The sequence below is a fragment of the Gekko japonicus genome, unplaced genomic scaffold (genome assembly GCF_001447785.1).
Source record: "Gekko japonicus isolate JY-2015 unplaced genomic scaffold, Gekko_japonicus_V1.1 scaffold483, whole genome shotgun sequence".
In the NCBI taxonomy this organism is placed as follows: Eukaryota; Metazoa; Chordata; class Lepidosauria; order Squamata; family Gekkonidae; genus Gekko; species Gekko japonicus.
The window spans coordinates 783,138-808,788 of record NW_015170904.1 but is presented as its reverse complement, the minus strand read 5'-3'; the positions used below and the strand labels follow the sequence as shown (position 1 = coordinate 808,788).

General features: G+C 43.5%; 1 protein-coding gene across 2 annotated transcripts in view; it reads right to left on the bottom strand.

Annotated features, from left to right (window-relative positions):
• The window catches only part of FOXP1 (forkhead box P1), a 544,619-nt gene that overhangs the window by 17,736 nt on the left and 501,232 nt on the right, over nt 1–25,651 (bottom strand). The window contains exons 12-16 of one of the 2 annotated variants that reach the window (XM_015418621.1): nt 14,952–15,153; nt 14,764–14,843; nt 14,023–14,124; nt 7,726–7,847; nt 3,697–3,766 (exon numbers count right to left, since the gene is read on the bottom strand). In XM_015418621.1, coding sequence (XP_015274107.1) covers nt 3,697–3,766; nt 7,726–7,847; nt 14,023–14,124; nt 14,764–14,843; nt 14,952–15,153 — 576 coding nt within the window. The remainder of the gene's footprint in view (nt 1–3,696; nt 3,767–7,725; nt 7,848–14,022; nt 14,125–14,763; nt 14,844–14,951; nt 15,154–25,651) is intronic. The other variant, XM_015418622.1, reaches the window with a different exon arrangement.

Sequence of the window (25,651 nt, the reverse complement as noted above, 5' to 3'; positions counted from 1 at the left end):
AGCTGCTTTTAAAATATCCTGAATTTTACAAAGACGTTTACAGATTTGGTCTAAACAGGACTGAAAGAGAACTTCTTTTCACAAGCACCCTTTCTTTTCATCCCCACCCTGCATGTGTGTAAATGAACATGGTCACTTGATCACATATGACGCTGCCTTATACTGAATTAGACCTCTGGTCTATTCAAGGTCAGTATGGTCTGCTCTGACTGGCAGCAGCTCTCCAGGATCTCGGGGAGAGGTCTTTCACATCACCCACTATTCTTTTAACTGGAGACTGAATCTGGGACCTTCTGCATGCAAAGCAGAGACACTGCCCCTAAACTATAGTCACTCCCATCCCCAGTCTTTGGGTTACTGCTGCTTCTAAAGGTATTTTTGTAGCCAAAGAGATAAATAAAGAAAATTATGGCTAAGTTACGACTGTCAGCTGCCAAAAACATGTGCATGCGTAAAGTATCAAGAGACAGCAGGTATTGGCCCACTCATTTGGAGACTCTAGAGCCCTCATGGCATATAAAATGGAACAAGGCATCACAAATCTTCCTTCTTTCCCACTACTGCACTTTTACTGAGCTGAGCATATCACTATGTTTCACAATTGTATCACCTTGGCTGAAGAGTCAGAGAAGAAACTGCAACTGGAAACATCGCCTGTTGAACAGTTTAGGGAACGGAAGGAACAGTAGTAAGACTGCAAAAAGAGCTTGTACTTCCATGAAACTAATTTAGGGAACAATCACCTCACCTATATGGGAAGCAATACATTTGTGTATATGTTTATTTATCAATATATAGACATTCTCTACTTTCCCCTAAGCAAGACAAAGACAAATAATAATAAGTGGGTATGTCCCATAAACCTGGAAGAAGATTTTTTCTCTCTGATTTTGGGAGAGAGAGAACAACAGAAGGAAGAGTGATGGCTGTCAGAAGGAAGTTCAAAGTATTCAGAAAAGTCTCCAAAACACAAGGAAAACAAGTTGCCTTTTCAGAAGGCCTCCAAGCCAAGATTGCCCACAAGTTAAAATGAACGTGCCATAGCTAACAAAGCATGGGCAGTGATTGATAAATGCTTATTTTGTTGCACACATACATCAATGTGTTGTTTCCTACACTGCTATAGATACTGCAAACAATATTAAGGTCAAAGAAATCTTGGTGTGTGATTTTTTTTAATACAGTAGAGAAAAATAATTTTATATAGTTAATCATATTGATTAACTGCTATTAAGTAGCTGCAAGTCTAACCTGAGAATCCCTCTCTTTCTTTCTTAATTCCAGACAGTAATCAGAAGTTTCTTGGTAATAAGGTACATCTCTATATTTACCCAGAGGCTATGTAATTGCCTTACATGTTATTGGACTAAGCTATGGATCAAATTAAGTCCAGTTTATATATTTGGCTTGCCCTGGCCTGGATAGCCCAAGCTAGCCTGATCTCACCAGATTTTGGAAGCTAAGCAGGGACGGCTCTTGTCAATGTTTGGATGGGAGACCACCAAGGAATACTTGGGTCACTACACAGAGGCAGGCAATGGCAAACCAACTATGAATGTCTTTTGCCTTGAAAACCCTACGGGGTCGCCATATGTCAGCTGTGCCTTGACAGCAAAAAAGAAAGAAAGAAAGAAAGAAAGAAAGAAAGAAAGAAAGAAAGAAAGAAAGAAAGAAAGAAAGAATAGCTTAGTATTTTCCTGTAAAGTATTGGGTGAGAATTGGGCAAAGGGAGTACATGCACAAATTTTGTTCCTCTTAAGATTTAATTATCACAGCCCCAAATTACATGGTGACAGTGTTTAAAATCTACTCTAAATATATACATACGTGTCAATAGTCCTCCTCCATGTAGTGATCTGAACATTTACTGCTTCCTGATCCCTATATTCAATGAGTTGAGGGCTAATTTAGTCACCCCTTTAATGTGCGAGCCCAGGTGTCACGGCTACTATCAGATGCCAATGGTCGTGTCGCCCTCTCAGTGGCAAAATTCATAGGCGCAATAATCAAATATAAGAGAAATAATACTGAGGTCTTTTAAAATATTTTCTTTGGTTCTAATTTCTGCTTAAGGTGATAGCCCTATGAGCAGTACTAGATAGACAGACAGATACTGCCTCTTGATTTTAAATAGGTGGTAGTGGAAGAAAACAAAAATTACTGTTACGTTATCATATAATACAAGGAAGGAAGGATATGACGACAACAACACATGTTCTAGAACTAAAACACGCACTGTTCAGTATGATAAGCATATTAATTGAAATTAGTCACATAGCTAACAGATGCCGAAGGAATGCCGGATCATTTCCATTATTTTTTTTTGCCTTTCAGCCTCATGAATGTAAAATGTGCTTGTAATCTTAATACTACTCCACAGACAGAGCATGTCTTTAAAAACGGTACTTCACAAGACTCTAGGGAAAATAAGATCCTAATGAATGGTATTTACAGTTGCTTCATTTACACACACTCTCATTTGCTTTTCAGAAGTTACTACATAAATGGAAGTGATTAGGGTAATGTAGGCTGTTATCTCCTTCTTAATCAATCTGACTTTTGGTTTAAAAGTAAATCTGGAAGTCCAGCCAAGCCTTTCAGAAATGCTATCATCTAAATCATTCTTTTAAGACTACAGCTTCAAGTCCAGTTAGGTTCAGGAGAATACTACTGATGCTAGCAGGGAGTTGTCATGAGGGTACAGAATTGCAAGGTACATATGTTGCATGTTAATTCATGCAAGTAAAGTAACTTAAGATGCATTCTCTGGTTTTCCATTGACAATAACTGGAGGTGGATTGTTCTTGTGGTTATGCACTCTGCGTGTGGCAAAACTATAGGCCTTTGAAGTGGTCGAGAAGCAGTGAAAAAGAAGGGTGAAGACACCTCCCTTTGGCACTGACAGCCACAGAAACAGTTGTTAGTTATATCCATGATTCTTGTACAGAGACACCAAACAGACAAAGGAAATTAGTAGATTAAAATACTTTATAGGAAATTTTAACTGAGTAAAGTACACATTATTATGCAGTTTATTTTTTATGAATTGTATATGTTTATAAAACACACTACAGTGGCTTACCTGTTTGTACATATATAAATGGCTGTCCCACCCATATCACAGAATACTAAATATTTTCTTTACGTTTTTCTGCCAGGAATATAAAAACCAACAACTCTTTTGTTTTCATTCCATTGTGCTGTGAGCTCTAGCTGCTTAACAACAGAAAAAAATATGTATCTAAAAGACCCCCTAAAAGGGGAAAAAAATAATGTATGTGTGTGTGGGAGAGATCTGCTTTCCCTTTAAAGCCATGAACAATAGAAGGTCATGTGACACAGTATCCTATCATTCAGCACATTAATAGCTGTGCTAGAGTAATTACACTTGTGGTATTTTTGCCTCAAGTGAAATTCTGAAATAAGAGGATGGAAATTATGATACTGCTGATAAATATTAATAAGTGAACTTTTAATTTTTTTGCCACAATATTCAAAATGCTAAGCATCTAGCTAATGCTGAAGCAGCCTGATATGTGTTTGCCTCCAGGGACCATGATGCTTTATGCACTTAAGAAAAAAGTTTAACGGAATTAAAATTTAATATCTAATTAGAGCAAGGCTAATATATTTTGAAACGAGTTGGGGAAGACACACACGCCTATGTGGCATATTTGCCACGCTCATTAATCTTACCTGTAAAGCAGCACTGAGAGGTGAGCAGTAGGTGTGGCTGGTCTGCATGTTTTTAATAAGTGAAGGGCTTCTGTACAAGGAAGACATACAAAGGGAAAAAAAGAGTAAAGTTAAATGCAGACAACTCTTGAACTTCAAGAAGGTCAGGCTTTCTCCCTCACTGGGGGGGGGGGGATGTTTACTTTTTTGTCCCCAACCTTTAAAAAGGTCTTCTATAGCTACTTTAATCAGCCTGAATCTTCACTGTAGTCCTCTTTGACTGTACCTGAACTCTAAAAAGTGACTGCCTCTTTCGATGTCCAAGATGTCCGAAGTGCTGTTTAGACAGGGTTGCAACCCTCTGAGCTGCTGAGCCAGGAGAATGTTTAAAGACCCCACCCATGAAGAAAGTAGCCAATCACGTTTGCCTTTCCCATGGAATGGGCAAAGAATGAGAGCAAGGCTAATGAACCTGGAGGTACCAATTCCATGGGCTAGATCCCCATCAGTGTGAGTGGGTCATTTCAGCATTGTCACAGCTGCACAAGAGTTGTTCACAGGTCAGTATTCCCACACAAGTGGTAAAAAGTCCAGCAGCTATTTTATTCCCTCCTTCCCTCCATCTCTTTGCCATCTTTTCCTCCTTTCCTTTTCTTTCCCTCCTTTTCTTTCTCTCTTTCTCCTTCTTTCCTTCTCTCTCTTTCTCTTTCTTTCCCTCCTTCTTCCCTTCTCTCTCTTTCCTTCTTTCCCTTCTTCTTCTCTTCTCTCTTTCTTTCCCACCTTCTTCTCTTCTCTTTTTTCCTCCTTTCCCTTCTTTTTCCCTTCTCTCTCTTTCTTTCCATCCTTCTTTCCTTCTCTTTCTTTCCCTCTTTACTTTTCTTCCTTCTTTCCTTCTCTTTCCTTCCTTCTTTCCTTCTCTCTACTCCCTCTCTTTCCTTTCCTCTTTCCTCCTTTTGTGGCCCAACTCTCTTCGCTCCCCCCACCCCGCAGGCCAGCTGGGGAAGGGAAGGGGAGGCTTTTGAAGATGCCTTCCCCCCCCTTTGCTTCCCCTTCTGACATCACTTCTGGTGATGTCAGGGGGCGTGGCATATGCTAATAGCCTAGTAGCTCATTAGCATACTGTATGCTAATGAGCTCCTGCAGGTCTTTTTCTACGAAAAGACCCCTGGAAGCAGCCATCCTGGCTGGCTGTGTAGCACGAAAACAGTGGATATCTTCTACACCTTCTAGTCCATGTGAGTGATCGAGGACCTGCTGTCCTATATGAAATATTGTTCTTACAGGCATGCCTTCTGTTTGGAACGATTCAATACTAGCATCTTGTATAGAATGATGACATTTCACAGAGAGCAGGTAAACTATGCTGTGTCTGCATTGTAAGTGGCTGAATGACTGAATCACATCAGATGCAGACAGACAACAGGGATTATGTACTTCCAACAGAGTTTGCCTAAAAACAGAGAATGCAAGAACAATATATCATTCAGAGAAGCAGCGGGCAGTCTCCTCTGTGGATGGGAGCTCTGGGCTCATACTAGTGCAAACAGTTTGAAAATTATGAACCCAGTAAAATTGGTTACCAAGTTTTTTTTCCCTTATGGTAGGGAGAGATGCTGCTGGATCAGTTGCTTAGCAACAAACCCAGCAGTGGCCAGAAAGAAGAAGGGTTTCTGGCTCCTTTGAGTACCCCTTTTTGGATTAGTTACCTCTTAAACTACTTCAACCACCTTTTTTACATTAATAACCTGGGTAGTTTAAATAGTGTTAAAAGTGGGTCCCCCTCTCCCTCTTTCTACTCTATACAAGCAACTGAAGGCCAGTTCATGAACTAGAGAGAATCTGGATGACCAGAAGTGTAAGTCACTGGATTCTCTGCAATTTACATATTAGCCCTAAGAAAAAGTTAGATCCTCCAGACAATGTCTACAAATGGAATAGGCAAAAAAATTTTCCCTTCCCCACTTCTGTTAGTGGAAATTTTCACTGGATTCAACCCAGTGGATGATATTTAATCTAGGGTAAGAACAAAAAGATAATCAGCATCATTATTGGATTTATACCCTGCCCTCCCCGCTGAAGCAGGGTCAGGGCGGCTTACATAAAACTGTTAAAGCAACTTGCATGTATGGCACTGCTTCCTACTTCAGTGTAGATCAACCAACATGGCTTTCTGGAAGAAGAAAATGGCCTTATCTAAATGTAGGGCTGGTTGACCGAGCCAGCTTTTTAGCAGGTGAAAAAGGAATGAATGGTCTCTCTTTGAAAACCAAAAAATGCTAAGCTGGGCCTCATGGGACCTGCATAAACAAAAATTATGTGGGATGGGGGCTATAGAAAGGAAGGGGATTTGCCAGGTTTGAGTGAAAAATCTGGTTGGATCCAACCCAATATGAGACCAAATACACTGTAAGTAGTGTAGCACACTTCCTTCAGTGTCAACATTCTCCCCCCCCCATGAGTAAACAGTTGGCCAGTAGCAGCACCTGGTAGGCCGCACCTGTTCACAACTTCTCTCTGGACCACCCGTAACAGTGCTTGCTGAAAATTCTTAGTGACAGCCCAAGCACAGGCTAGGGTTGCCAGCTCCATGTTGGGAAATTCCTGGAGATTTGGGGGTGGAGTCTGGGGAGGGGAGGAAGTTTAGCGGAGTATAATGCCACAGAGTCCACTCTCCAAAGCAGCCTTTTCTTCAGGGGAACTGACCTCTGTAGTCTGGAGACCAAGTTGTGATTACAGGGGGCCTCCAAGTCCCATCTCGGGCTTGGTAACCTCATATTTTTGAACCAAGACTGTGGAACAAGGAAAGTGTCATAAAATGCCTGACTGGGGTGTGGGGAGATGGTCACTCATTATTTATTGAAATTATGTCTCACTCTTGTTTTTAGGGTTTTCTTTGTTTATTTAATATATTTAATATAATAGATATATTGAACTTTAAATATGCATTTTAAAAAACTTCTATACTGCCTTTCTCCACAACATGCAAACTCGTGTTTTCTACATCTAGCTGTAATTTCTAAAATATTGCCTGCACTATATACCATTCTGGGATCTGGCAACAATGTACTGATGTCAAAACAGATTTGCTTTTTCTTTAAAGTTGTTGAAAGCAGCAATTTAACTTTGTATGCAGAGTACAGAGAAACAAGAACAGTTCAAATTATCAATATGAAATCATCTTGCTAATTGGTTCTACAGCATTACCTAGTAGCATTAAAAAAAGAACACATATTCCTGCATTTGATGACAATATCACCATAAGTATACCAGAAAGCGTTAGCTGGGCATTTGCAAGAGAAAGCACAACAATGCGTGTACAGCCATGACATTTAAGGGAAAGATTGTTTTTTTGCAGCAAGGGGCAATGCTTCTATTTTGTGAAATGCAAGTCTACATGAAATGGATAACTCATGCAAAGCAAAAGCAACAGAAACAAACAAACAAAAAGTGCACACACACCCACACGCCCATACAAAGCAAGTAAAAGCTCTTACTGTGTAACAAGCTTGCCAAACTTTTCATCAGGGCAGATTTTTCGAGGACGGCCTCGTTGAATATGACGGCCACGTTTAAACTCTTCATCATCAACAGTCCAAAAGGACCCAAACTCATCCTCTACTCTGATAAAGCACTTATGCAGGGATAGGTTGGTGCGAATAGCACCCTGGGATAAGATCAGCAGCAAAGGAGATGAAGTGGAAACAACGGGACACGGGATCGGGGGAATAGAACAGACATCAAATAACAGGGAAAAGGAAAAAGAAAATAAAATGCAATAAGCATAAGCAAATGGATTGTGAGGGTTAATATGCATTGCCACCTAAGAGCTACTAGCATGTGATGCAAAACAAACACCAAGCAAGCAAGGGCGAAGGGGACCAGTGGGCATACAAACGGTAGTGATGAGATGCTCTCTGTTGTTTCCCTTGACTGAAGCAAGGTGAAACTACCTGGATTGATCTACAACACCATCTAGCAGCCAAAGCCTCTATGTTAAAACTGTAAGCACGATCCAAGCTAGGCTAAGAAGTTCAAACATGGTGGACATACCCACTGATCTTTTGTGGCCTTCGTTTTTGGAATTCTACTTCATCCACTGTCCATACTGCCCCTTTAACGTTTTCTACTCGCACAAAACACTTGTGAAGACTAAGATTATGACGCACTGCATTCTGCAGCAAGTATAAAAGAGAAAACATTGAAAAAAATACTTTCCATGAGAAAAAAAGAGACTTAGTATTGTCCATGAACAGCAGCAAAGTCAGCCGATGTCTCCCTTCCACCACCCACCACCCCACTGGACTATCATATTTTCAGTGTTCAAGACTGGCAAAATAAATATGGTTTAAAATAGTCTCAGAGTTCTTTTGGGAACCATGCTTTTTTCCCCATCAAAAATAATAATTCAACCTCAGTAAGGGGGGAAAAAACCCAGTTACCATTTTACACACACGTGTTACTCATGGGCACGTATCAAGCCAGTCACAACAAGTACTTTCAGAACCAATGGATTTATTTGTACCAACACAAGCTTGTCTTCTGCAAAAGGGAAGGCAGGCAACAAGGCCACTGAAAAATAATTTTGTGCAACTAACAGAGGTCTGAATTTTGCAAAAACAATTATATTTTCATGGTCTCAAGGGAAAAAAAGTCACAAGTTATTCCTATATTACATTAACAACAACATATTACAGAGAGTAGGAAAATGTTTGACATGTCTGGTATAATTTTCATATTCACATCTTTCACTGAATGTTCCACCATGGAAGGTGCCTTTCATTCTTGGTTCCTGGTTAAATGTCCATCTGTTAGGTCTATGAAGCAGAGTCAAACATATTCACACAATCCATCACCGCTAGTGGCATAGATGTTGCTGTGATCATAACAATTATCCATCCAGTAATGTTTTTGATGGCCTCACTAGATTAATCAAACCATAATACAGGCACAGTTTGCATTTTCTTTAATAGTTTTACAACAGTACTGTAGTAAAACATGTCCCTGCTTGTACTGTCCACAACAGTAGAGTAAATGTATTTGTAGGGGGAAGGAAGGAAGGAATAGGGTGGGGAGACAGAAAGAGAGACAGAAAGAGAGAGAGAGACAGAGAGAGAGAGATCCTCCCCTCATCATCTCCTGACACTGCCTGTTCCTGGCTCCTTGGCGAAGGCAAGCTGGATACTTCTGTGCTGTGCATCCAAGCTGCTTTCTCCTGGCAGTCAGGGAAGACAATGGCAGATCTCTGTTCCAACATTTCCTTCACTGGAGAGGCTAGCCTCAGTTGACCTTAGTCAAACATTGAAAAAAGCCTGTCCTAAGGGGTATCGTCACTAGTAACCACTGCAGATTGTAAGCTGGAAATGCCTAGGTCAGCAACTTGTCCCTAACATCAGTCAACTGTAAGACTAGTTTCTGCAGGCATGATGCCAGGTAAATATATGGATGGAAATGTAAGACTAAGCATCTTGTTCAGGAAACTTGGGTGCGTGAGTGTATCCATCTAATAGAAAAGATATTCTATGTATGCCTAAATTTACTGTGCAAACCAATGTTGGGCATAACACATTTATCATATTAATTAAGCAGCCAAGGGAGGTCTGAGCGGTGTGTGTGTGTGTGTGTGTGTGTGTGTGTGGAATCCTTCCGTACTGCAGTATCTCTGAGTTACTAATTTTCTAACCTTCCTTATAAATCCATTCCCTCACAAGATGCCAGAAAATCTTATATCCAAATAAAGGAGTACATGTGTTTTGGTCAGGCAGAAAATTAATATCTCGTTAAAAGAATTCTGCAGTCACATGTGAAAACTGATGAAGAACGGCTTTGGGACTGAGTTCCCCATTCCCCCAGTTGGCATAGGCATGTGAAAATCCTGGCCAAGGAATGAGATTTTCCCCACCCTACTTCTGGCCCATAATTTCAGTACATGTGGCTCTATGGTTATTAAAGACATCCACAAGACTAGTATCTGGTGCATGACAGGAGCAGAGATATGTAATACATGAGGGCCAGTCAATCCAGACAGTCCCTTAATGAACAGTGGTGGGGGCACATAGCCCTTCCACAAATACTGCTCTGCACTCATTTGGGGGGGGGGGGGCTCCTGTCTGTTTGTGAGCAGCAGGGAATTCTCATTCATGAAGCTGCACTCACAGGAAGTAGAGAGGAGGCTATGGTGAGCAAGTGGATTGGTTCCATGGAATTTTAATTATAATAAATGTTATTTTCAAGTTGCATAGAGAGGGAAAACATTCATCTGCATCATATTCCTGAATTGACTGAGAATGTCAGAGGTGCTTAGGGCTCTTAATCTCCTCTCATGGTGTTTCTGTCAGCCACAGAGGGAAAGATTTCCCTCTCTAGCAAAGAATGACCAAGGGCAATTATTTGCAGTAGGTACAGACATAGCCATTAAGGGTCAACGTGCAATTATCGGGGGGGACCCCATCCGAAGATGATTTTATGAAATCTGACCCACTCACCCCTTTTGTAAGAGAAGGGAAACATGGCGTTCTGCCCATGGGAAACAGACACAAAACAAGTCTACTGGTTCTGGATAAGATTGGGGGGGGGGTATCTGAAAAGATCTTATTTGTTAACATTACAAGAAAGCACTAAATCTGTTTTCTATGGGCTAAAGATTATCTTTATGCTTTCTGGCTGACAGGCAGATAGTGGTATTGGACAATGTGTTGCAAGAGATGCTGTACATTTCAACAACACCTTGAATACCTTTATAGAGCTAAGTGCTACGTAACAACCTCTAAAGAGCTGTGACTGAGACAGGGCTGCCAATCCTGAGTTGGGGAATTCCTGGTTCTTTTGGGGGTGGAGCCTGGGGAGGATGGGGTCTGGGGAGGGAAGGGACCTTAGCAGGGTATAATGCCATTGGGTCCACCTTCCACAGCAGCCATTTTCTCCAGGGGAGCTGATCTCTGTCACCTGGAGATCAGTTGTAATTGTGGGGGATCTCCAGCCACCACCTGGAGGCAGGCAGCCTTAGACAGGGATGTTTTTTGGAGCAGGCACACAGGCAGAGGAGAACAGAAATGTTTGGAGGGCTGACTCCTTGTCTGCCCCAACTGATCGCTGAGATGCACATGGGTGCCTGCATTGCTACAGCACTGGAAACTAGGGAGGTCCATCAGTGGCTATTAGCCACAAGGTATAGATAGGGACTCTGGGGCAAGTGATGCTCTGTCATCTTGGTGCTTGGGGGGGGGGGTCAACAGTGGGAGGGCTTCTAATGTCCTGGCCCCACTGCTGGACCTCCTGATGGCACTAGTATTTCTGGCCACTGTGTGATACAGAGTGTTGGACTGGATGGGCCTTTGGCATGATCCAACATTGGCATCTCTTATGTTCTTAGGGATGATGGAGGCAGGCGAACTCAGTGATGATGGTGGGTTGTTATTGACTAGACAGCTGCTGCACATTTGAAATTTTAAATCTTTACTCTTTCTAAACTTAAGGTATGGCAGGATGATTAGAAATCTTAATATCAGGCTGCATGGACTGAACAACTAGCAGTGCAGACTCCTGGATGAACAAGAGAGAGGGCTGGGTTGTGTGGATTAAAGATGGCGGGGAACAACGCTGGTGATGAGAAATTTTTTTAAATGATTTTTTTTTTCTCTCTTCGGGAGGAAGGAAGTGGATGGACCAAGTCACTGTTAAGAGATCAGTGAGGGACGGGTGGAAATCTGTAAGCAAATGATCAACTGGGAGTTTGGGGCTCAGACCCTACCTCTGCCTTGCACTCAGACAGATTTGTGGTCTTGGGCACATCATCTATCTTCACTTGTCAGTATTCTCTTTCTGACAATGGGAAGGCAAAAGCACTGCAGAGGTGTACATAAGGACAACAGCACACCCTTACAAGACCCAGCACCTGGTTATCGGAGTTATGCTGCCATGCACAAACCCAAGAGTAAAATCTTTACAAGGTTAGACTTTGGGTTATGATAGAATGGCCCCACTGGTGGACCTCCTGATGGCAACTGGGTTTTGGCCACTGTGTGACACAGAGTGTTGGACTGGATGGGGCACTGGCCGGGTCCAACATGGCTTCTCTTGTGTTCTTATAGAATGCTGATAGGTGACTATTTCCAGGTTTAAACTGGAGGTGGAAGATTCCAACTAGGTAGAGCCTCTAGAACACTCTTGAAAGTGTCAGGAAGTGAAAGCATGGGACAGGATTTTCTCTTGTTCTCTGGCTGGGTGTCTTGCCACCAACAAAGCCTGGGGGAAATTTATTTGTGAACAGGTATGAAGAAGAGTTGGGTTTTATACTCCGTTTTTCTCTACCCTAAGGAGTCTCAAAGTGGCTTACAGTCTCCTTCCCTTTCTCTCCTCACAACAGTCACCCTGTGAGGTGGGTGGGGCTGAGAGAGTTCTGAGAGAACTGTGACTGGCCTAAGAACTGTGACAGGCTTCATGTGGAGGAGTGGGGAATCAAACCTGATTCTCCAGTTTATATGCTGCTCTTAACCAATACACCACACTGGTTCTCATGAGGCCAATACTGAAGATCAAACAAGCATGTCACATGTGCTGTTGAGGAACTAGCTTCCCAAGCATGCCAAGGCCCAATTTGGTTCAGGAGCACAGTGCAGGGAAAGGAGGGGCTTCAGTCTTTCTGAGCTGGAATGGCCACGGACGGGGGACTCCATTTGACCTACTGAGTGTCCGTACATGTAGTGACCCAACTCACGTCAAACATATTGTCTAGTTTGGCTTTGAATCCTAGACCATGCATACATTAGCCAATGCTAAATCTTGTGGGTCGAAGTCAAGAACAGCTCAGGGTGTGAGTGTGCAGCTGAGCTGTGGAGGAGCCCAAATAGTGTGTGTGCGGGGGAAAGAAATGTGAATACTTATCAGGCTTAAATAAACATGGTACAGAAGGCAATGAAGATTTTATGCATGTGTGTGTTGCCTTTGTATCCTGCCCAATAAATTCAGTGGTGTTTCACAACAAGCCTATAAGGGCAGGCCAAGGTAAAAAAAAAAAATGACTTGACCAAGTAAAGTCAGGGAGTTTCTTGGTGGTGGTGGTCATTTGGGTCTTTAAAAAAAATGGTCCTATATGACATTTTGAGAAATTTTCATTGGGAAGGTGGCTAACAAATACCATACACAAAGAAGCAAAGACCAGAGTGGGGATTTCAACAGGGCTCTTCCATATCCAAGGCCAATAATATAGTCCTTGCTCCACCCACAGGTAGTGATTGTGTGACTTGTTCAGTAGAAGCTTCACTGGCTATTAAATCCACAGATGTGATCCAAAGGAGAGCACACCTAATTGAGAGGGGTGGGGTGCAGTTTCCCCTTTCAAAAAGGTTCCCTGATGGAAATTCCAAGTTTCTTTTCAAAAGAGCATTATGGCTGAAAAGGCTGCTTGCGTATTTGGCATGAGAGCTTTTTAAAAGACAATTAAGAACACAGCTAACGTGCACCAGTGGCATTTCTCTCTGAAAGAGCACTCATGCCAACCACCCAAACTGCCTTTTCAACCATGATGGGGGCAAGAAACTTTTAAAAAAGCCATTTGGAGACTTTTTATGAAGGGGGATTATAAATATCATTTTGGGCTTTCTGTGGGGACAGGTTCTTAGAAGGAAACTCTGCTAAAATATTCAGGTACCATGTGTGCCACTTTGGACTGCAGCCATTTTAAAAAGAAAGGAAAATTCTACAGAATTTATAACACACACTGAAATTAACTAAGCGCAGCCAAACTATTGAAATTTAAAGCACTAGGGGTATTTTGTTAAATTGCTAGATTTAATATTTTTATTGGCTTGCATCTTTACTGCTGTGCCCAATTAACCTGTATTGTGTTTCATAATACACCAGCGAATGTTTTGAGAAGTTGGCATGTTAATTTAAGGCAGGTGTATCAGCTGGCTTAAAAGCTAGTTTTCTATGAATTCTTGGGGGAAAAGAGTGCGCTTTCCAGCTCTAAGACAGTGCGTGTGTACATAAAGCCACCATCTGATAAAGCTTCTTCCATCACCCTTTCCCTCTGTACCTTAACAGTTGAAACATTTCAGTGCTATGAACAACTACAACAGAAAAAAGCCTGGTAGTTTAATCACAGAATGTGGAGGGGAAAAAATGAAAACAGTAATAGGCATTCAAATTGGTGGTATTTCAAAGGCAGGAGGACATTTTGCTGCCAAACAGCAAGTTGTTTGTGCAGATAAGAGGCACCCTGTGTGTGTCAAAACAACTGATCTAAATTTCAAAGTCCGCACACTGTTACAATTGCTTATGTCCACAGCGCTGTCAGCTCTGTACATATCAGATGCTAAAGCAATAGGCGTACATAGTAATATAGTATACCTTCCACGTGGCTGCATTCCGTCTGAAGTAGGCAAACATCCGCGTGAACCAGTTATAGATTTCATTTAGTGTTAGCTGCTTTTCTGGAGATTCAAGAATGGCCTGAAAAGTGATTAAAATAAAACAATGCTCTTAAGACTAAAGGAAGAAAAACAACAACAAAAACATACAAATAACTCACACAATTTTTTGAATAAATTTTTAAAAATGTAATTCAAAGCGCAAAATCCAAAGGAAGTCTTCATGCTCCGATCTAAGATTAATGGTTGTATTTAATAGTTCAATGGCAAAATTCAAAATGGAATTATCTAATTGTTTTGAGTTTTATTTCTGTTTCCTTACAGAAATATTAATTTATTAGTCATTCATAAAGCAGAATCAAAGAGAAATGCAAAACATTTCACTAGCTGATTAAAGCTTAGTAATTATTTTGAGCTCAGATTAATTCTAGGGATCAGAGATTACTGTAGCTTGTGATAATTGACTTGCCATCTTTAAACAGGCTCATTTTCAGTGTTGTGTGAAATGAATTTCCTAATAATCACATCGTATTGTAATACTTAATCAAAAGCAATTATGGTATATGTATTGCAGTTGTGGGGAAAAAGAAAGAAAACCTTATAGCAAAGGCTTCAGTATGCCTGCATGTGAAAGGGTTTTGCTCTCTTCACTCTATAGAACGCCACACATACATTTACAATGCTAGAAGTCAAGCCAGCTGTTCAGGATGGTCTCACTTACCTGCCTAATTAAGGATGCATACGTAAAGGGCGGCCTAACCTCTGCATTCTTGTAGAATTCTTGGTTCTGCGCAATATCTGCTAAATGAAAGTACCAGAATCCTTGTATTACCGTGGCCAGCAATTCATGCAAAAAACACACACACACAAGAACACCTAGTCTTTTGGCCTGTATATCCAGCAAGTTACCTGAAGAGATGGGCACGTTATATTTGTCAGAGTACCGCCTTCGGATAGGCCCCACGTTGTGGATGCTTGTAGTAGTGATGACAGAAGGCCCCTGGCTGACCGGAGTGATGGGCGCTGTTGGGGTGGTCGGGGTATGAGGTAAGCTCTGTGGAGAAGCCTCTGACGCAGTCTTTGAAAGTGTGACGCTAGATACGAGGTTTAGCTATGAAAATGGGAAAAGCAAATTTAATTTAAAAAAAAAAACACCAACATTTCTCACAAATTCTTCCTGTATGCTGTAGCGGTTAAGAGTATGAACTGTAGTCTTGGATTCCCCAAGTTCAAATGTCACCTGGCCCATGGCCTTAGACATGCTATTATCTCCCAAGTTCAACTTGCATTATGTGTAAAATGAAGTTGACCATCTTTACAGGGATATTGAAATAATATATGGATTGGAAGTGATTTCAGCTTTAATTATAATAATGGTTAGTGTTTATATAAAGTACATGGTAATATTTTATTAATTTCTTCTGTTCTACTCTTAAACACAAAGAGAAGAATTTCTTTAGCTTTTAAATAAGACTTTGCATTCTCTAGAACAGGAGTTCTTAACCATTTTGGGGTCATGGTCCGTTTTGAGATTCTGGTGAAAGCTATAGACCCCAACCCCAGAAAAAATGTCATAGTGAGACAATGATGATGATTGTACATTACCTGAACATGTATAGTAGTATCCTATGCCCTCCTACATTTGTTTGGAGTGAAACATTACCGTAATAACGTAATTAAGAATGTTTTTCACAAAGACCATTTAAAAAGTAACTTGAAGGAAATACAATTTAAAAAATCATGTTTTGTGCGTGGTTCATGGATTCCCTGAAGCCCGTCTGTGGACTCCAAGGGTCCATGGACCCCAGGTTAAGAACCCCTGCTCTAGAAGAATCTACTTCAAATACACCAACATACAACAGATCAGGTTGCATTTTATTAAAGAGAAAAACAGGTTGCCTACCTGTAACTGATGATCTTTGAGTGGTCATCTATGCACTCACACCTATGGATTAGGCATCTGCACTGACTCCGATTCGGGAAACTTCTATCAAGCTCGAAAGGATTCAGAGCCCCACCTCTGAGCATGCATAGAAGCTCCAACCATGCATGCCTAGAGGGCGGAGCACCAGTATCCCACCAGTTCCTTCTGACCACTGCCAAATCCACAGAAAATGAACCGAAGAAGCTAACAGCAGAGAGGAAGGGAGGGCGGGTGGTGTGAATGCATAGATGATCACTTGAAGATCATCAGTTACAGGTAGGCAACCTGTTTATTTTCATTGTGGTCTATATGCATCACACCTATGGGAGAATAACAAGCTTAGGCCTACCCTGGAGGAGGGCGCTGGCAGCATCTCAAGAGACCACAGATTGCAGGATTGATCAACCCATGATGGAACAACGTTGTGCACGTACACCCACAGTGTAATGCTTGATAAATGTGTTAGGAGTGGCCCAGGAAGCTGCCTGGCAGATGTCTTGAAGGGACACCCTCTTGAGGAAGGCCGTGGACGTCAACAGTGCACGTGTAGAGTGGGCCTGAGGCCAGACAGGCAGAGGCCTTTTATCCAGAAGGTAGCACAGTTTTATGGTCTCGACAATCCACTTGGATAGCCGTTGAGAGGATATCTTTTGGCCCAAAGTGTGCGTCACATAAGACAAGAACAAGTGCAGATCCTTGCGGATTTTGCGTGTTCTATCCAGGTAGAATAGGAGCGCCCACTTGACATCCACCATGTGCCATAGATGCTCAATGTCCAAAGACGGGTTTGGAAAAAAGTCAGGCAGAATAACTTGCTTCTGTAAGTGGAACTCAGAAACCACCTTAGGTAAGAAGGTGATATCTGGAGTCAATGCTACACCATCCACTAGGAATTACAAGTATGGAGCATCATGCCTGAAAGCTTGGAGGTCACTGACTCTACCAGTTAATGTAACCACCACTAGAAAGGCCGTCTTCCAAGATAGGAACTTGAGCTCGCAAGTAGCCATGGGTTCAAAAGCTTGCCTGTAAGTTTACGTAATATGGTGGGCAAGTCCCAGGTCTGTACTGGTTGCTTAACCAGTGGGTAGAGATGCAGTAGACCCCTCAGGAATCTCTTGGATGGGAAAAAATCAAAGTGTTATCCAGTCTCCTATGGAAGGCTGAAATCGCCGCCAGATAGACTCTGAACATAGAGTGACTAAATCCAGCTTCCACAAGGGAAAGAATAAAATCAAAGATGCAGGAAAGGCCAACAGAGGTGGGATCGCCCTCATAAGACTGAAGGCAAGTGAGGAACTTGGCCCATTTATAACTATAAGAAGGAGTGGAAGGCTTCCTGCTGTTTAGGAGAACCCTCTGAACTCCACTTAAAAACCCTTGCCTATCCTCCAGGCCGTATGTTTGAGGTGTGGGACACTGTGATTAAATACCTGGCTGTCTGCTGTCAGGAGTAAATCCCTTGCACGCAGGAAATGTAGGAAGACCCTGTTGGAGAGGCGTAGGAGCAGTGGGAACCATGGTTGCCTTGGCCACCAGGGAGTCATCAGAATGCAGTTTGGCTTGTATCGCAGTACCCTAGTGAGGAGAGGAATAGGTGGGAAAAGGAAAAGCGATTGTCCCCTACAGGGGATCAGGAAATGGTCCCCTAGTAAAAGAGGGTCTGACCCTCCCCTGCAGCAGAATTGGGCACACTTCTAATTCCATCTTGTGGTGAAAACATCGACCTGTGGTCGGCCCCACTGTTGGAAAATGGAATATAGGTATTTCCAGTTCAGTTCCCATTCATGCAGCTGTGCTGCGCCCCTGCTGAGAACATCTGCTTGGCTGTTCTGCATGCCCAGAATATATGTAGCAAATATCCAGATCTTGTGAATGAGACACCAGTCCCACAGGCTGACAGCCAAGCGACAAAGGTGGCATGACATCATCCCGCCTTGTTTGTTGCTAAGCCATCGTTGTAGTGTTGTCTGTCAACACCATCACAGCCTGCCCTTCTAGCATTGGTAAGGAGGATTGGAAAGCATATTGGACTGCCAGGAGTTCCAAATAGTTGATGTGGGAGCCCTTCAGATGCACTTCCCATGGGGCTCCTACACAAAGACCACTGAGGTGTGCCCCCCAGCCCCTCAGCGAGAAGTCTGTGGCGAGCATCATGGTGGGTTGAGGAGGATGGAGGGGGGCCTCTGTGGAGAGGTTGCTGGTGTTCTCCCACCACAGAAGAGAATTCCATACACTTGGTGGTAACCGAAGAAGCTTGGACTGTGGATGTCTGGAAGGTATGAAAGTCCGTACAAACCAAAATTGTAAGGGCCTCATGCAAAGCTTCACCAGTGGCAGGACACTTGTCATAGCTGCCATGAGTCCCAACAATCTCTGAAGGTCAAGGACGAAAACCACGGGTGATGTCCAGAGGGAGCACATCAGGGATGTCAGGGAGAAACGCACTGCTGACAGTAGAATCAATAGTTGCTCCTATAATGTTCACCCTTTGGGAGGGTGTCAGGCATGACCTCTTGTGGTTGACACAAAGGCCCAACTCCTGAAGGAGGGTCAAAGTCTGCTGAACACTGTTCAGCAAGAGTCTTTTGGACTGCGCTACCACAAGTCAATCATTGATGTAGGGAAAAATCACCACACCTTGAAGTCTCATGTGAGCTGTCACTGCCACCATAGTCTTTGTGAAGACCCTGGGCACCATCAAGAGTCCGAATAGTAGGGCCGTATATTGATATTGAGACCCCTATAGTAAAATGAAGGAAATTCCTGTGGGGAGGAAAAAATATCTATGTGGAAATAGGTGCCTTGTAGGTCGATGGTGGCCCCTAGTTACAGGAGGGAAAGGATGTTTTGGAGAGATGTCATTCTGAACTTGCAGTATATGATGAATTCATTGAGGACCCTGAGATCTAGAATGGGACGAAGGCCTCCATCCTTTTTCGGAACTGTGAAGTACTGAGAGTAGAACCCCTTTTCCCTCTCTGCAGGGGGAACCGCCTCTATGGCTCTCTCTTCTAACAGTCGTAGAACTTCCTGACGGAGGGCCAACAATGTCACTGTCCGAATGAAGACAGGAGTGGGAGGCATCTGAACCCATTCTATTGAGTAGCCCTTGGTGACGATGGAGAGCACCCAGGCACCCTTGGCTCCATGCGGGGTAAAAGGAGCCAAGATGGGTGGCCCAGAGCAATAGGGGGGGGCAAGAGGGAGGGGTCAGCAGCTGGCGGCTGATGTGAGAGTTGAGCTTGTTTTGGTGAGGGCCATGATGGAACTTGGGTTTCTGGGAATAGGTGGATCTGGAAGAAGACTGAAGTGTCTAGATTTCCAAGAGTCCTCTGGAGACTGTCTGCTATATGTTCTCCTGTTGTTTCTGATCCAGGTCTTGGAACCTTGGGACTGGTATGAGGGGGAGACACCCAAACTTCGAGATGCCTTGGGACTCTTGTCCATCTCTTGCAGGACCGAGTTGGTGGTGGCTTGAAAGAGACCCTGACCATCAAATGGTAAGTCCTCAATAAAGGCTCGGGTGTCTGTCTGAAGAGAGGTGGTGCGAAGCCAGGAGTGATGGCAGAGGGCCACGGTGGAGGACATGGTCTTGGAGCTAGTGGGCACTATAGAGGTACTGAAGCCACCTGTGATCCCATGGTAACATCACGGAGGGTTGCGGAATGGTGAAAGCCACTGGAGGTTGATCGCAAAGCAACTGACCACGGGACCATGCAGAAAGGCTGCTCCGATGGGAGGAAGAGTGGGTCTGCCTATGCCTTGACTTGTGTCAGTGTCAATGACCGGTATCGATGGGCGACCAGGAGTGAGACTGTTCAGACAATGAGGATCTTGAGCTCCGATGGGATGGTAATTGATGGAATGGTATCTCCTCCACTTCCAATCCCAAAAAAGAGAGACCTCTCAGTATCGATCTACGCGCCAGGGAGCCTGGCCATCGAATACGCGAGTCCAGCAGCTTAACAGGTGGTATTTGCAGAACCGTCGACAAATCCAGCGAGGAAGAGCAGGGCAGGGGAGTATCAGCCTGCACATTGGCGCTCTGTGCTGTGGTCACTGTAGTGAGCTTCGAGCCTGTCTTCAGGTGCTTGTGTTTCACCTTAGTATGGACCTTTGCCTCCTCCTTCTTCTTAGAAGCCAGTGTCGAGGGTATCGAAGGGGTTGGCGAGGTAGACGGCTTAGATCCTGATGGCCCAACAGTGAAGGAGGCAGTGTCTGGCATGTCTGACATTCGGGGTTGATCTTTCGGCGTCGATCAGTGCCGATCTATCGGTGGCAATCAAGGTCGATTGTCTGATGCCGATTTGATAGCCACTTTTGTTGGAGTAGAAGTCATTGCGCGTGGACAAAGAGCAGATTCCAGGAGAGCCGCTTGGAGCCTGGCAGCCCTGTTCTTACGCATCTGATTGGAGAACTTAGTGCAATGGACGCAGAAGTCTGTCCTATGTGCCTCACCCAGGCAGAGCAAGCACAACGAATGGCCGCTGGGTGGTGCTAGCTTAGAACCACACTGGGTGCAGCACTTAAAGAACCCCCACCGATTTGCCATAGAAGGAAGACAAAGCGGTAGAAAAGGGGGGGCTCTGACTGAAGTTGGAGGGGAAATAAGTAAAGAAAATCTCTCTCTCTCGGTATAATAGAAGGAAAAATGAAAGGACTGAGAAAGAAAAGACTGTCCCTAACAGCAAAAAAGTTCCCGGACCAAAGCAGATCGAGTGGTCAGGACAGCGGTCAGAAGAGAACTGGCGGGATACCGGGCCCCTGCCCTCTAGGCATGCATGGTTGGAGCTTCTGCACATGCTCGGAGGCGGGGCTCCAAATCATTTCGAGCTTGATAGAAGTTTCCCGAATCAGAGTCAGCGCAGGCGCCTAACCCATAGATGTGATGCATAGAGAACATAACGAAGATAATGCTTGATATGCAAAATAAATATTTACTTCCCATATCTCAAGCAATGGATTTTTATATTAATCTTTTATCAAAGTGCATAGTCACTAATAATATTTAAATCTGACTGTAGCAACCTAAAACTGTGATTCAAATCATCACTGAAATGATGTCCTTTGAGAATACTGAGCTTTAGTGTCACAAGAACATAAGAGCACTGCTAAATTACACCAGTGCTCCATTCAGTCCACCATCCTGTTTCCTCCAGCAGCTATTATCCAGGAAGGCCCCCCAGCAGACACAGAAAGGCCAAAACCTCCCTCAGGTGCTACCCCCATAGCAACTGGCATTCAGAGGGCTCTGTATGTGGAAGCTCCATTTAGCTATTCTAGCTACTGAGATACCTGTTTTCCACGAAGTTGTTCGATCCCCTTTTAAAGCTATCTGAGCTAATGGTCATCAGTATACCTTGGGGCAATGAGTTCCACAAATTAATTGTTAACCGTGTGAAAAAGACACTGCTTTGCCTGCCTTCAGTCTACTACTTGCATGCTTCATTTGGTGACCTGAAGTTACAGCATTTTGAGGGGGTAAGAGAAAGTTCCATCTACTTTGAAAAGCCCCAATCTCTTTAGCCTTTCCTCCTTTGACCATTTGGGTTTCCTTTTTGGGGGGGACTTTTTCTAGCTTTATGTTGCCAGTATCAAACCAGTAACTTTCAAGGCACAGTATGAGGTACAGGAATTTCAAGAGGTGCAAGCATTTTCACCCTGGCATGAGGAAACTGCCCTGTGTTCACAAGGAATCCTGTCCTCCTTCACATCTGATCCCCCTAAAGTGCTGTGAATCAGCCCGTGTTTTCATGTTAAGGATTTCAAGGCCTGTAAGCATTATGGTAGCACCTCAGTAGTATGGCTGTCTCTATGTAACAGTACTTCTCTCTTTGCAAGACAACCTGGGAATTATAGAACTGCGAGGGAGTTGGAGGAAAGGAATTACTGGATTTTACTGAACAGGCAGAACTTATTAAACCGGTAAAAGTTTGCAGCGAAAATATGCTATATGTATATCTTGTACACATTTGTCTTTGGGAAAAGGGAACTTGGAAGTGAAGCCGTACTCTGAGATATTTGCACTGTACAGAAATAATTCCAGCACAGGACAAGCTAACACCTGAATAATGTGAGCCAGAAAAACATGCTACCTGCGGAAATATAAATATCCAGAAAACATGGGTTAACCAGCACCACCCAGGGTACAGGCTCCTCCCCTCCATCCACCTCCCCTCCAGCCCCATGACCTTGGGCGCATATGGCCAACTCCTGCAACTTCAACTGGCTGGGCTTTTGACAGCTAGCAATGCCAACTAACCTCATCCTCAAGTGCCTCCATCCTCCTTCTCCTGCCTTGAGATTTTGAGAACCAGCTCTGCTAGGGGGCTCCCAGGAAGCTGGTCTGCTTATCTGCCTGTTCCGTAGGACTTCTCCATGGCTCAGGAGGAAGAGAGGCACCAGGCATGGAGCAGACACCATGACGTTCCCAAACGGGTGTCATGGTTTCCAGGGGGTATTCTCCTACAGAGAATTTCCATAGAAGGAAACAACCAATTCTCATTGTGTTCTTTCTGTAGACTTAAGTAGGTAGCAACAACACCTTTCATATACATTCCTATTGATGTTAACCAAGTACTCGCCTATTTGCAATCTGCCACTAACACTAGTGGATCACTGCCTTGACGTGGCGAGGGGGCTTACTTGGTTCAATGAGGCTGTGGGCTATGCCGTGGATAGATCACAGCAGAGAACTCAGACCAAGTGTGATCCACTGGAGAAGTAAATGGCAACCCACTCCAGTATCTTTGCCAAGAAAACCCCATGGACAGTAACAAAAGGCTACAAGATATGATGCCAGAAGATGAGCTCCACAGGTTGGAAGGTGTCCAATATGCTACTGGGGAAGAGCAGAGGGCTAGTACAAGTAACCCCAGAAAGAGTAAAGCGGCTGGGCCAGAGCCAAAAGGATGCTCAGCTGTGGATGTGTCTGATGGTGAAAGGAAAGTCCGATGCTGCAAAGAACAATACTGCATAGGAACCTGGAATGTAAGATCTATGAATCAAGGCAAGCTTGACGTGGTCAAAAATGAGATGGCAAGACTGAACATTGACATTTTGGGAATCAGTGAACTAAAGTGGACAGGAATGGGTGAATTTAACTCAGAAGACCATTATATCTACTACTGTGGCCAAGAATCCTGTAGAAAAAATGGTTTGGCCTTTATAGTCAACAAGAGAGTGCGAAAGGCAGTAATGGGATACAATCTCAAAAACGACAGAATGATCTCGGTCTGAATTGAAGGCAAACCGTTCAACATCAAAGTAATTCAAGTCTATGCCCCAACCACTGATGCAGAAAAGGCTGAAGTGGACCGGTTCTATGAAGACCTACAACACCTCCTAGAACTAACACCAAAAAATGATGTCCTCATCATCATAGGGGACTGGAATGCTAAAGTAGGAAGTCAAAAGGTAACCGGAATAACAGACAAGTTTGGCCTTGGAAAGCAAAATGAAGCAGGGCAAAGGTTAACAGAGTTTTGTCAAGAGAACACACTGGTCATAGCGAACACCCTTTTCCAACAACCTAAGAGACGACTCTACACATGGACATCACCAGATGGGCAACACCGAAATCAGATTGACTATATAATTTGCAGTCAAAGATGGAGAAGCTCTATCCAGTCAGTAAAAACAAGACCTGGAGCTGACTGTGGTTCAGATCATGAGCTACTCATTGCAAAATTCAGACTTAAACTGAAGAAAATTGGGAAAACCACGAGGCCATTCAGGTTTGACCTAGATCGCATCCCTGATGAATATACAGTAGAGGTGAAGAATAGATTCAAGGGTCTGGATTTGATAGATAGAGTGCCTGAAGAACTATGGACAGAGGTTCGTGACATCGTACAGGAGGCAGCAATCACCACCATACCAAAGAAAAAGAAATGCAAGAAAGCAAAATGGCTTTCTGATGAGGCTTTACAAATAGCAGAGGAAAGAAGGAAAGCGAAAGGCAAAGGCGAAAAGGAAAGATTTACCCAACTGAACGCAGATTTCCAGAGAACAGCAAGGAGAGATAAGGAGGCCTTCCTGAATGAACAGTGCAAAGTAATAGAAGAAAACAATAGAATGGGAAGGACTAGAGATCTCTTCAAGAAAATTGGAGAAATCAAGGGAGCGTTCCATGCAAAGCTGGCCATGATAAAGGACAAAAACGGTAGGGACCTAACAGAAGCAGAAGAGATTAGGAAAAGATGGCAAGAATACACAGAAGAACTATACAAGAAAGACCTCGATGTCCTTGACAACCACGACGGTATAATCACTGACCTCGAGCCAGACATCCTGGAATGTGAAGTTAAATGGGCCTTAGAAAGCATTACTAACAACAAAGCTAGTGGAGGTGATGGTATCCCAGCTGAGCTATTCAAAGTCTTAGAAGAGGATGCTGTTAAAGTTCTGCACTCCATTTGCCAGCAAATTTGGAAAACGCAACAGTGGCCACAGGATTGGAAAAGATCAGTATACATTCCAATCCCAAAGAAGGGCAATGCCAAGGAATGTTCAAACTATCGCACAATTGCACTCATATCACACGCTAGCAAGGTCATGCTCAAGATCCTACAAGCTAGGCTTCAACAGTACGTGGATAGAGAACTACCAGAAGTACAAGCTGGGTTTCGAAGAGGTAGAGGAACGAGAGATCATATTGCCAACATTCGCTGGATTATGGAGAAAGCAAGAGAGTACCAGAAAAATATCTACTTCTGCTTCATTGACTATGCTAAAGCCTTTGACTGTGTGGATCACAACAAACTATGGCAGGTCCTTAAAGAGATGGGAGTACCAGACCACCTCACATGTCTCTTGAGAAACCTGTATAAGGGCCAAGAAGCGACAGTTAGAACCGGATACGGAACAACTGATTGGTTCAGCATAGGAAAAGGAGTACGACAAGGATGTATACTGTCACCTTGCTTATTTAATATATATGCAGAGTACATCATGCGAAATGCTGGCCTGGATGAATCACAAGCGGGAATTAAGATTGCTGGGGAAAAGATCAACAACCTCAGATATGCAGATGATACCACTCTAATGGCTGAAAGTGAAAAGGATCTAAAGAGCCTCTTGCTCAGAGTAAAAGAGGAGAGCGCAAAAGTGGGCTTGAAGCTCAACATCAAAAAAACTAAGATCATGGCATCCGGCCCCATCACTCCTTGGCAAATAGAAGGGGAAGTCGTGGAAGTAGTGACAGACTTCACGTTCCTGGGATCCCAGATCACCGCAGACTGTGACTGCAGCCATGAAATTAAAAGACGCCTGCTCCTTGGGAGGAAAGCGATGGCGAACCTAAACAGCATGATAAAAAGTAGAGACATCACCCTGCCAACAAAAGTCCGCATGGTCAAAGCAATGGTATTCCCAGTAGTCATGTATGGCTGCGAGAGCTGGACTATAAGGAAGGCCGAGCGCCGAAGAATAGATTCTTTTGAACTATGGTGCTGGAGAAGACTCTTGAGAGTCCCTTGGACTGCAAGAAGAACAAATCAGTCAATCCTCAAAGAAATCAACCCTGACTGTTCCCTGGAAGGCCAGATAATGAAACTGAAGCTCAAATACTTTGGCCACCAAATGAGAAGGGAGCACTCACTGGAGAAGACCCTGATGCTGGGAAAGATTGAAGGTCAAAGAAGACGGGGACGGCAAAGGATGAGATGGTTAGACAGTGTCA